This window comes from Vulpes vulpes, chromosome 1 (genome assembly GCF_048418805.1).
Source record: "Vulpes vulpes isolate BD-2025 chromosome 1, VulVul3, whole genome shotgun sequence".
Lineage (NCBI taxonomy): Eukaryota > Metazoa > Chordata > Mammalia > Carnivora > Canidae > Vulpes > Vulpes vulpes.
Genome location: NC_132780.1, coordinates 176771428 through 176785100, shown reverse-complemented (window position 1 = coordinate 176785100; position 13673 = coordinate 176771428). Strand labels below are relative to the sequence as shown.

The following is a 13673-nucleotide window of genomic DNA, read 5'->3' as shown; positions in this document are numbered from 1 at the left end:
CCAAAAATGCTGGCATGGCCAAATACCCACACCTGGGTGGGGTAGGGTGGGGTTGCTGGGCTGGGAAGTGGGTAAATCATCCCTATTGAGAACCACTGCTTTATCCAACAAATATATCACTTATGCCTCCATTTTATTTTCTAAGTTTTAGAGACTTTTCTTTGGCACATAGCCATCTTCTACCTCTATCTAAACCAGGTTCTGTTCCATTTGGTACTTTCTCAAACATTACTCTGCTGTCTGAATTGCATTCATTACATTTTTTTTCTTTAAGAGGATAATGGATAACTCAGGTTATATTGGTGATTGCTTTCAGACGTAATTTATCTCCAATTTTTTACTTAACAGCTTACCTGGTAAAACCAGATTTATTTCTGTAGAACTAAGTATTATTAGTATCAGTTAAATATAGCTTTGATAATTTTTTAAATTGAGTACAGGTTGGTGAATTTAATAAAATCGAAATGCATTCCTCCCTAATTAAACCTGAAAATTATAGCTTGAAAGGATGTTTTTGTATCCATGTTATAGTTCAGCAAGATTCTGTATTTTAAGTTTGATAACTCATAAATATTTAATTTAATTTAATTTAATTTAATTTAATTTTATTTATTTATTTTTTAAATATTTAATTTTAAAAGGCAAGTCTCTTATTATATAATATCTTTGCCTTTATTATTTTGGGGATCATGAAAAAAGGATTCTTTTAGTAGTGATTGATATGCATAGTCTTTCATAAATATTACTAATTTAAATAATTTTCTAATCTAAATTATTCTATCTAAAAAATAAATTCAGATGTACCCAAGAATAATAGTTTATAATAAATTTAAATTTTCTGCACTTTATTATTTTTATTATTTTATTTTTTTGAAGATTTTATTTATTTATTTGACAGAGCAAGAGAGAGCACAAGCAAGGGCAAGGGGCAGAAGCAAAAGCAGGCTCCCCCACTGAGCAGGTAGTCTGCTAAAGGGCTTGATTCTAGGCGCCCTGAGATTATGATCTGAGCTGAAGGCAGACAGATACTTAACTGACTGAGCCACCCAGACACTCTGCACTTTAGTTTTTTTTGTCAAGTATTTATTGAGCATTTTACTAGGTGTTTCGTAGGCACATAATTAGACATGATTTTTTCTGGAGTAGAATTTACATTATTTTTTTTAAACATTTTTTTTTTTTTATTTTCATTTATTTATGATAGTCACACACAGAGAGAGAGAGAGAAGCAGAGGGAGAAGCAGGCTCCATGCATCGGGAGTCTGATGTGGGATTCGATCCCGGGTCTCCAGGATCGCGCCCTGGGCCAAAGGCAGGCGCCAAACCACTGCGCCACCCAGGGATCCCAGAATTTACATTCTAATAAGTATTTAAATACATTATACTTGTGGAATCTATGTCACTGTAGAATTTACAGTCAGTAATTGAGAACTCTGATATTTTAAAATATAATTTTCTAAAATTTATTATGAATTTCATTAGTTTTCACAAAGGTGCTTTGAAATTCCCAATAATATCAAGTCTAGTATTTCACATTAATAAATGGTTTGGTGTGCAATGAGATGAGGGGAAGACTTAAGTTTCTGAATTATTGCTGTGAAAAACAGAATTAGTACATGCTGTTTTCTCATTAGAATCAAGATTGAACCTTGATTTCCAGAGAGAAGAATGTGAAGGATATTTAATATTCATTATACAAATAATATTATATACTAAATTCTTTTTAGAATTTGTTGTTAGCTATTTGTCATGAAATATTTTAAGACTGTACACCATTAAACTTTCCTACGTGGTCTCATACTCTAAGTGGTCTCATACTCATAAATAAATAGGGAACAGAAGTAAATGATTTGTCTTTAAGTATGACATTCTCTTGGCAGAGGTTGTGAATGAGGTTAAGGTGGGATGCTGACCTTCCTTTCTTCACTTACTCTTTTTTACCCCTCACCAGCATAGTGAACCACTCTCACTAAAAGATCTATGACATTTTTATCAAGTATGCTTTTTTAGAAAAAAGACTAAATTTTATCAGATTCTTTTCATTAATGGGTTGACAACTGGAAAATATTAACAGTTTTATTAGCATTTAAAAAATTTTTATATTCAGTAATAAGTTTAAAGGTTTATTTGTGATCATCCTGAAGGATATATGTTACCCAAATGAATATCTTGGGGGAAATAAATGGATGAAATTTCCACTGAATATTAATACTGATTTTATATTCATTTATGTTTAAACATAAGACTTGGGGGGGGGGCAATAGCATATATTCTTAAATTTGCTACAGATAAAATATCTTTCCTATCAACACCAATGGTGTTTGTCTTTGTTAGCAAAACTTAAGTTGTACTAAATTTGTTTCTATGTGGACTTCTGTTTGACGTAAGTAATCCTGTGGCTAAAGTTTTTGAAGTTTTTCTCAGATTTATAAAAATGTGTTAGAATGCAATTTAACTTTTACATTTAAGAAAAATATTATTAATAGAGAACTTTTAGCACTTTTTCCTTCCCAATGAGTATCTTTCTCTCAGACTCCCCTAGGACAGGGTGGGGGCCTGCCTCCTCTGGGGGTGCCTGATGGCTGGCTCTCCCCTGTGCTTACTAATATATTTCCTTCTTTAAACCCACCAAAACTGGACCATCTGGCCTCTTTTCTCCTGGGACCAAAATCTGGAGACCTCACCACCCCCTGCTCCCATACCTCTTCTCTTTCCCTTTGGCTTCTTTTTCCCCCTGAGCCCTGCCCTCAGTCCGTTCCTTGGCTGGGGGTCAGGGATGCTGCCTTCTGGCCTTACTTCCACAAGTATGCCTCGCCCCTAGCTGTGGCTGCAGGTACTTAATTTATAGGGAGAGGCCTTGTGGCAGCTGCCACCCCAGCCACTGCTGGGCTGCCCTCACCACACATCCCGGCAGCCTGCCCCTGGCAGGGGCCCTCTTGGCTTCCCATTTTCCATTCCCCTTGATGTGGCTAAGGGGTGGAAGTGAGGGGACAAGGAGGGAAGGCTGCCCACCATGGGCTGAAGCTTGAAAAACTTGAGTTATACTGACTTTAAAAAGTATTTTTGAAAAAAAAAAAAAGAAAAAAGCTATCATTATTTAGCACCTACTGGGTGCCAAGCAGGGTGCTAAATGCATAATCTTCATGAGGTCTGATGCACAAAACAGTCCAGCAAGGCAGGTTAGCTCCTTCTACTTGAAACAAAATTACATGTCTTGTAGAAGCTGAGGCAGCCAGAGGGCTAGGTCGAATTTGAACCCAGATCAAACTCACTTCAAAGCCCTCTCTTTCTTTGCTCTGCTTTGTCCTATCGTGTCATGGAAATTTCTCCTTTTTCTAAGGTGAGAATATGCTGAGGATTTTTTTTGTTTTGTTTTGTTTTTGTTTTTTTTTTTTTTTGTCGACAGTATCAAATATAATTTATCCAGAGAGAAATACAGTGTTTTAAGAACTTAATTCCAAAAGGCTGACAGAACTTAAAAGCTGAGCAGAAAACAGCCTTCTGTTGTACAGTAACAGATGATGGCTGAGAACTACCCTCAGGGTCTAGCTTTGAGAGGAGGCTCCACTGGCCATATCAGGTATATAAAGGCCCTTATGAATTATTGATGGTGGTGGTCTCTCCTCTTTGCAGGATGCCCCCTTATTCTACTGTGGGTTCCTGGTTGCAGCCAGGATAGCTATTCACCCATGAATGTGGCTGCACTCCCTATAATGCCCTTGCTGAATGGACATACTTACCTCTCCTTCAGTAGATGCTATATTTTTCTACTCCTGTGTTTTACTCACATTTACTTGAGTTCGTGCTCAGATCTCCATACGTGAATATTACCCATTTGTCAAGGCTTACAACGATCATTCTTCTATAATCAGTTATTAGTTCACTCAAGTAAAATATTTTCTCTTTTTACAATGTTCCCAGAATACATTTAAAACATTTGTTTTCTATAATCTCTTTAATTGCATGGACACTGTTATACAACCATTTCTACTATTTCCAAAACTTTACATCACCCCAAACAGAAATTCTGTAACCATTAAGCATTAACTTAAATTTCCCCCACCCCCTGGCTCCTGGTACTTCTAATCTACTTTCCATCATTATGAATTTGCCTATTCTGGATATTTCATACAAGTGGAATCATACAATTTTTGTCCTTTTGTGTTTGGCTTATTTCACTTAGCATAGCGTTTTTGAGGTTCACTGATTTTGTATCATGTATTAGAACTTCATTCCTTTTTATGGCTGAATAATATTCCATTGCATGTTCATAATATATTTTGTTTATCATTTATATGGTGATGTAACTTAGGTTTCCACCTTTGGACTACTGTGAATAATGCTGCATCAAATGTTTACGTATTTAAGTGTCTGTTTGAATCCCTCTTTTCAATTTTTTGGGCTGTGTACCTGAGTAGAGTTGCTGAATCATAGGGTAATTCTGTGAGTAACTTTTTGAGGAACTACCAAACTGTTCTCTGTAGTGGCTGCATCACTTTTTATTCCTTATGGTAGTATATGTGGGTTCTGACTTCTCTATATCCTTTCCAACACTTGTTATTTCCCCTCTCTTCTTTTTTTAAAAAATGAAAGTTGCCCTAGTAGGTATGAAGGGGTTTTAATTTGCATTTCTTTCATGATTAATGATAACATCTCTATGTACTTATTGGACATTTTGTATCTTTTGTAGAAATGTCTATTTGATTCAAATGTGGGGACAAACTCATAACCCTGAGATCAAGACTTGAGCTGAGATAAGTTGGATGCTTAACTGACTGAGCCACTCAGGCACCCCCGACAATTTTTAAATTAGGTTGTTTGTCTTTTGTTATTGAGTTGTAGGAATTCTTTATATATATTTTGTCTATAAAATCCTTATTAGATATATGATTTGCATTCCCCCTCTTCTGTGGGTTGTCTTTTTTGCTTTGATAATGTCTTGTGGTGCACAAAAGTTTTTTAATTTGATGAGGTCCAGTTTACCTATTTTTTCTTTTATTGCTTGTGCTTTTGGTGTCATACCTAAGAATCCAAGATTATAAAAATGTCTCCTTCTGTTTTCTTCTAAAGAGTTATATGGTTTTAGTTGTTATAGGTCATTGGTCCATTAAAAAAATATTAGAGAGAAGGCACTGGGAAGGGTAGATGGAGGAGGAGAGAATCCTCAAGCAGACTCCTCAGTGAGTATGGAGTCTGACAGGGGGCTCGATCCCACTACCCTGAGAGTATGACCTGGGTCAAAATCAAGAGTCAGATGCTTAGCCAACTGAGCAGCCCAGGGACCAATCCCCCTCATTGGTCCATTTTTAATTCGTTTTTTATATACTGGGAGATAGCAGTCCAATTTCATTATTTTGCAAGGGGAGATCTAGCTATCCCAGTGTCATTTACTGAAGAGAATATTCTCTTCCCCACTGAATGGACTTTGCATCCTTGTTAAAAAAATAAACATCAGGGATGCCTGGGTGGCTCAGTAATTGAGCATTTGCCTTTGGCTCAGGGTGTGATCCCTGACTCCTGGGATCAAGTCCCACATCGGGCTTCCTGCATGGAGCTTGCTTCTCCCTCTGCCTGTGCTGCCTCTCTCTCTGTGTCTCTCTCATGAATAAATAAATAAAATCTTAAAAAAAAATCAATTGGCTATTAACATATAGGTTTATTTCTGTACTCTCAATTATTTTTCATTGGTCTATATGTCTAGCTTTATGCCAGTATCTCTGTTTTGATTTACAATAGCCTTGTACTAAGGTTTGAAATTAGGATGTATGAATCCTCCATCTTTGTTGCTCTCTTTTCAAGATGGTTTTGGCTTTTCTGCATCTTTTGCAATTCCATATGAATTTGGGGATCAACTTTTCTATTTCTGCACAAAAGGCTATTGAAAATTTTGTTAGGGATTATATTGAATCTGTAGATTGCTTTGGGTAGTATTGCCATCTTAGCAATATTGAGTCTTCTTAAATTGGTACCCTGAGATTCCAGTGTGTTCCACACATCAACAAGTAATTCTGTGACACCAGCTGTGTGTCCTACAGTTCAACTCAATTCTCACACTTGGAGGTGGTGTCAAATTCTGCGAGTTGAAGACTCAGTCCTACCAGATTACTGCCTCCCCACTCTCCTTTCAGATGCCAGTTGCAAGTCCAGGTTGTTACCTGTACTTCTGATGAACTGGCTATAAGTCAGAGGTTTCCATGACATTCTCCTCAGGTTTGATTAATTTGCTAGATGGAATCCGTCGATAGAATAATGACTAAGGTGCGTGGAATTTTCATGCCCTTTCGAGCCTTGCCATTCTCCCCAAATCTTCACATGGTCACCAACCTGGAAGCTTTCAGAACCCTCTCCTTTTTCTTTCTTTCTTTTTTTTTTTTTTTTAATGGAGCTTCCATTACATAGGCATGACTGATTAAATCAGTAGCCGTTGGTGATTGATCTAATGTTCACCCCTTCTCTTCTTCCCAGAAGTCAGGAGGGGGCGGGACTGAAAAATTCCTACCCTCTCTGATTGCACGATTGGCTGCTCTGGCAACCAGTCCTCAGCCTTAATTAAGTGCTTTCCAAAATCTACCTCACTGACAGAACAAAAGACCTTTACTGCACTCATCACTTAGGAGATTTCAACGGTTTTAGGACCTCTGTACCAGAAACAGGATGAAGACCAAATATGTGTTTCTTACTGTAAATCACAATATCACACTATCTATGAACATGAGATGTTTTCCAACTTCCAGGTCTTCAATTTTTTTCAGTAAGTTTTTGCAGTTTTCAGTATACAGATAATTCACTTCCTTGGTTAAATTTATTCCTAGGTATTTTGTTCTTTTAGAATTATTATAAATGGAATTACTTTCCTTTTTGGATTGTTTACATTGCAGTTGGTTAGAAACACAACTGATATTTTGTATTGATAATATCACCAAAAATATTAAATTATGAGGAATGAATTTAACAAAAGTTGTGTTAAGATTTGTATATTGAAAACCAGAAGACAGCAGGGCAGCCCCGATGGCCCAGCGTTTTGGTGCCACCTTCAGCCCGAGGTATGATCCTGGAGACCCAGGATCGAGTCCCACGTCAGGCTCCCTGCATGGAGCCTGCTTCTCCCTCTGCCTGTGTCTCTGCCTCTCTCTCTCTCTCTCTCTCTCTCTCTCTCTCTCTGTCATGAATAAATAAATAAAATCTTAAAAAAAAAACCCAGAAAACATTGCTGAAAAAATTTTGGAAGATCTAAATTAAACAGATTTGCAATGTTAGTGTATTGGAAGATTCATGTTGCTAAGATGTCATGTCTCCCCAAACTGACCTTTTGATTCAGTGCAATCTTAATCAAAATCCCAGTAGATTTATTTTTCATAGAAATTGACAAGCTGATTTTAAAATTTATTTGGAAATATAAACGCAACCTTAGTTAAGAGGGTTTGGGAAAAGAAGAACAAAGTTTAAGGACTTACACGACCAGATTTCAAAACTATGCTAAATGAAATAAGCTAATATCAGTAACAAATATCACATGATCTCATATATAAAGGGAATCTTTTTTTTTAGAAAAAAAATTTTTTTTAAAAGATTTATTTATTTATTTATACACAGAGAGAGAGAGAGAGAGAGAGAGAGAGGCAGAGACACAGGCAGAGGGAGAAGCAGGCTCCATGCTGGGAGCCTGATGCGGGACTCAATCCTGGGACTCCAGGATCGCGCCCTGGGCCAAAGGCAGGTGCCAAACCTCTGCGCCACCCAGGGATTCCCCCCCTCCCTTTTTTTTTTAAAGAGAAGTTGAACACATTATAACAGAGTAGGATGGTGATTACTAGAGACTGGGGGTAGGGGAGAAGGAAAGATATTGCTTAAAGGGAAAAACTTTCCATTACATAATTAAATTCTAGAGCCCTGATGTGACCATGTTTTGAGTATGGTTAATACTATATGTACTTGAAATTTGCTAAGAGAGTAGATCTTAAATGCTTTTGCCACATACCAAAAATTAAATTATGTGAGATGATAGATATATTAGCTTGATTTTAATCATTTCACAGTTTATACATATAATCAAAAGATCATGTACATCTTAAATTTTTTTCTCATAGCTCAATAAGGCTGCAAAAAATTGATTTTTGGCTTCATTAAAGTAAAAAAAATTACTCTTCAAAAGAAATTAAGTAAGGAAATGAAAAGGCAGAACAAAGACTGGCAGAAAATATTTGCAGTATATACATCCAACCAAGGTTATTTATTCAAAATATATAAACGACTCTTACAAGTCAATAAAAGGAGATAACCCAGTAAAAACAAGGGTAAAGTTTTGAATAGACACATCACCAAAGAAGATCCACAAATCACAAATAAACACATTAAAAGATTTTTAAGATCTGTCATTAGAGAAATGCAAATTAAAATTATGAGATATACCTTTGACTTAAAATGACTGTAATACCTAGTCCTGGAGTGGATATGGATCAAACTGACCTCTCATATATTACTGGTGGGAATGGAAAATGTTATAACCACTTTTTTTTTTAAGATTTATTTATTTATTCATGAGACACACACACACACACACACACACACACAGGGAGGGGGGCAGAGACACAGGCAGAGGGAGAAGCAGGCTCCATGCAGGGAGCCTGATGTGGGACTCGATCCTGGGACTTCAGGACCACGCCCTGGGCCAAAGGCAGATGCCAAACCGCTGAGCCATCAAGGGATCCACCGTTATAACCACTTTTTAAAAACAATTTCACAGTTTCTTATAATGTTAAATATACATTTACCATGTGACCCAGTCTTTCTACTCCTAAATATTTACCCAAGAGTTAGGAAAGCACATCTGCGCAAATGTTCAGAGCAGCATCATTCACAATAGTCCAAAACTGGGAACAACCCAAATATGCATCAGCCTGTAAATGCATAAACAATTTGTTGTATATACATAAAATGGAATCCCATTCAGTAATACAAAGGAGCTAACTACTCATATACGTATGATCACTGATGGTGTGCAGAACCTTTGGTTAAGAATTTCTTATGATTTCTAGGAAACGTACATAGAAAGGTAATAGAAAGAAGGTCTCTGTTGCCAGAGATTTGGAGGGAATTGAGTGTACATGTCAGGAGGAAACTTTTTGGGGTGATTGAGTGGTATATATCATGATTTTGGCAGTGGTTACATGATTGTATCCATTTGTTAAAATTCACTCATTAATTTTATTCATTGTAAATTATCCCACAGTAAAGCTGAACAAGACAAAGTAGTTTTAAAAACTGATCAAACTTCCTTTAAGTCATAAAAAGATTGGAGAGAATAACCAGTTTCATTCTTTTTCTGGACTTTCACAAACAAGGGTCTGCATGCTTTGTCAGGAAAAGGAGAAAGGCCATCACTAAGAAGTTAGATATCTAGCTTCAGTCATCAGTTGAAGATAAAAACATGTTCAGAAAAAAAGTAATAATTTTGCTTAAAATAAAAATAAAATATTGCTTAAATCGAGGGCCCCAAACTTCCAATTATAAAATAAATAAGTTACAGGGATGAAAAATACAGCATAACGACTATAGTCTACTGTAATTACTGCGTGTGATGATGGATGGTAACTGCACTTTTTGTGGTGAGCAGCATGTATGTAGAATATGTAAAATTTTCAAACTTCTATGTTGTACACCTGATATTAATGCAACATTGTGTATCAATTATACTTTGTTTTAAAAAGTACAAAGTGTACTGTATAAAGTAATTGTTATTTTTAACTTTTTAGCTTCTTATTAACCATTGTTATTTTAATTCATTTTAGAAATATAAACCAGGTCGATGTGATGATATTTTGAAATGGAAGCCTCCCAGTCTGAATTCTGTGGATTTTCGCCTAAAGATAACAAGAATGGGAGGAGAAGGGTAAGTATACACTTTTGCCACGAATTTTACATGAAATAATACTATTTGTTTAAGACTTCACTGTTTACTGGATACTTTACATGTACTTTACCCCCACAAAAGTAAAATATGTTATTTTACAATATATGTATATACCCATGCATCTGATTTTCAGCTATTAGAGCTACTAAGATTTTGTACTTATCCTTTAAACTTTAAAAATTTTGGTCTTTAAAAGTACAGTTATTTCTAATATAAAAAATGAACTTTGTTAAATTATAAAAGTGAATATAGATTTTACTTGAAAGTTCCTGTCAAATGAATTATAAATGTAAGATATAATCATTGTTATTATAAGTGAATGTTTTAAGTAAGCCTTTTTTGCTTTGAAAGAAACTACTTCAAATTTGCATTTGCCTGACAAAAACATTTTTCCATATTTTAATTGTTGACTTTCATTAAGATTTTTCATAATGTTCATTGTTTTTCATTTACTGGTTGATCTTCTTTATATGACTTTATTGGTTGCGATTTTAGAATAAAAAGATGCTTTAGCCTGAATATTTTCGTTATTTTCTCAAAACCTTGTTGTACAAATCTCTATGACCTTTTATGTAAGTAAATATGTAACACCAAAATAAGAAATGTTTAATAAAGGAAATCATAAAGAAAAAGTAAATAGGATAACACTGACAGATTAAAAGTTTACTAGTACATGCTATGAAATCCTTTTTATTTCCTTGGCAAAGGTAAACTACAGATTTACTTTTTGTAGCTTAATGGAACAAAGGATATATGATCAGTTAATTTGAGTCCAGACTCCAGAAGATAAAGTAGTAGCAAAGTATAGTTTAGTTGGAACAATTATCTGGGGCCCGAAATACTGTTGCTTGGGTATTTTACTCTGTATTGGTCTAAGTTCATCCAAGGATAGATAGATAAATTTTTTACTATTTATAGGATCATATGGGATATATATATATATATGTATACTTTTTTTCCCCCATCAATTGATATCAAAGATTAAAGAAATAGCATTGGCAACCCAGAATAATCTTGAGTTTATTTCTTACCAATACTTATTCAAAAATATTATTTCTCTTATTTAATTTTTGGATAACTATTGATACTAGTATTGATACCAATTAAGTTTATTAACCAACAGCATCAATAAATGTTTTATATTAACATGCTAGTAATTATTAATAATAATAATAATCATATATTATCAATCAAGTTTTTAAAACTGCCCCCAAAATATATATTTATAAAATCTTTGGATAAGTATTGAAAAGTACTAAATTCAAGATCATTCTTCCTAACAAAGTATCTGGTATGCGGATATTCTGAGTTGCTAACTTGCTGTGGAACCTGTCCATCAATAGTTCTGCAAGCTGAGTGTAGACTTGATGTGTTCTCTGAAATTGCTGTTTAGAAGACTGCCTCACTTCTAAAATAGTTGGAGGCTGAGGGATTCTTTTTTTTTTTTTTTTTTTTAATTAATTTTTATTGGTGTTCAATTTACCAACATACAGAAAAACACCCAGTGCTCATCCCGTCAAGTGTCCACCTCAGTGCCCGTCACCCATTCCCCTCCAACACCTGCCCTCCTCCCTTTCCACCACCCCTAGTTCGTTTCCCAGAGTTAGGAGTCTTTATGTTCTGTCTCCCTTCCTGATATTTCCCAACATTTCTTTTCCCTTCCTTTATATTCCCTTTCACTATTATTTATATTCCCCAAATGAATGAGAACATACACTGTTTGTCCTTCTCCGATTGACTTATTTCACTCAGGCTTAGGGATTCTGATAGGCTGCCTGCATCTTTTTTTTTCTTCTCCTTAAAAGACATAGATGAATGTAGTTCTTTGGAAATATGATTCCAAAGATGAAATAAAAAATTTTACATTGCTTTATTACTTAATTTCCTATTTTGTCTGATGATGTGTTTATAATACTCAAGCAGTGTAAGCCCTTGTGTGTGTTTTTATTTAAATTCAATTAATTAACATATAATGTATTATTAGTTTCAGAGGTAGAGTTCAGTGATTCATCAGTCTTATATAATACCCATTGCTCATTACATAATGTGCCCTCCTTAGTGTCCATCATCCAGTTACCCCACTCCCCCAACCCCCTCCTCTCCAGCATCCCTCAGTTTCCTATGATTAAGAGTCTCTTATGGTTTGTCTCTCTCTTTCTGATTTCATCTGATTTCATTTATTTTTCCCTCCCTTCCTTTATACTCCTCTGTTTTGTTTCTTAAATTCCAATTACGAGATCATATAATTGTCTTTCTCTGATTGACTTATTTCACTTGGCATAATGCCATCTAGTTCTATCCACATCATTTTTTGATGGCTGAGTCATATTCCATTGTGTGTGTGTGTGTGTGTATATCACATCTGCTTTATTCATTCATCTTTCAGTGAGCATCTGGCCTCTTTCCACAGTTTGGCTGTTGTGGACATTGCTACTATAAACTTTGGGGTGCAGGTACCCCTTTGGATCACTACATTTGTATGATTGGGGTAAATGTCTAGTAGTATAATTGCTGGGTCATAGGGCTTTGTGTGTGTTTTATTGATGTTTTGTTGAGTTTTGAAAAATTACTTCGTTTTCCTTTTTACAGATCATAAATCTTAGCACCGAGAAACTATATGAGGTTCTATATTGAATGTCCATTTTCTAAGTAGCAAAAATGAAGTATTAATTTTTCTTGCAGTTTTCTACTGCAGTTAAATATAATAGCAAAATGTAATTCAGTTTAGTAGTTTGTCATCCCAGTTTTGCTTTGTTCTTAGTATGTTTTTAAGTATATTTTCTTCTTTTAAAATTTTACCTCTTTTTAAATGTCTTCTTACAGGAAAAAAAAGGAATTATTTTTGATTCTGGTGCATCTTTAAAACACACCACCATGTCAACACTTAAGGTCATTTTATGATAGGAATGTGCAAGGTACATTTGCGTAGGTACATAATTTATTTATGTAATGTAGATGCCAGTTTTCAAAAACAGAGTATTTAATTTGAAATATGGTGTGATAACTATTACATAAAACATATGTATTATTAAGTTAGCCAGAGTAATAAGCTTTTCTTAATGTAAAGAATTAGGTATTACAGTAGTTTTCACTAAATGAGTGAGCTTTTATTTAATGCTTTGTTAAATGTATGTTAGAGAGCATTTTAAGAAATATGCCTGTAATAGCTTGAAAGGAGAATAGCCATATCTCTAAATTCTAAGAATCATAGCATGTGACCAGTGAAGTGGTACTAAGATATTAAAATACTATGAGACAAACTCATTTCCTTTCTTGATTGTACTTCTAAATATTTCTAAATCTAAAAGCTAATCTAATCTAAAGCTTAGGATGGAGTGGAATGTCTTAAAAAAATTTAAGTACCAGGCCTTAAAAATGTCTTCAGTTTTTTTTTTCTTCAATGAAGTCTTATGTTTCAAAATATTGTTTTGAGTCTTACTCAGCTGCTATAATAAAGTGGGTATAGTATAGATTCTTGTTAGATTAAAATTTAATACAAATAGAAAAACGTACGTGTTAAATGCCCTTTAGATGGCATTAAAATCTAAACTTTGCTTTTTAAAACTCCTTTTAGTATCATTTCTGAAAATTTGGAGTATATTAACTTTGATTTATCATGACCTAAAATAATTTTTGTATATATTAGCTATTTGCATTGTATTGAATTTTATAGACATACAATATAGATTTTCATCTGAAAGCTATCTGTTTTTTTAAAAATGTCATATTTATATTAACTTACCTGCAACCAAACTGTGGTCAT

The 13673-nt window shown here is 34.6% G+C and overlaps 1 protein-coding gene across 1 annotated transcript in view; it reads left to right on the top strand.

The window, feature by feature from the left end:
- Positions 1-13673, top strand: part of RNGTT (RNA guanylyltransferase and 5'-phosphatase) — a 351723-nt gene that overhangs the window by 206767 nt on the left and 131283 nt on the right. The window contains exon 14 of the mRNA XM_025983843.2: positions 9789-9889. Coding sequence (XP_025839628.1) covers positions 9789-9889 — 101 coding nt within the window. The remainder of the gene's footprint in view (positions 1-9788; positions 9890-13673) is intronic.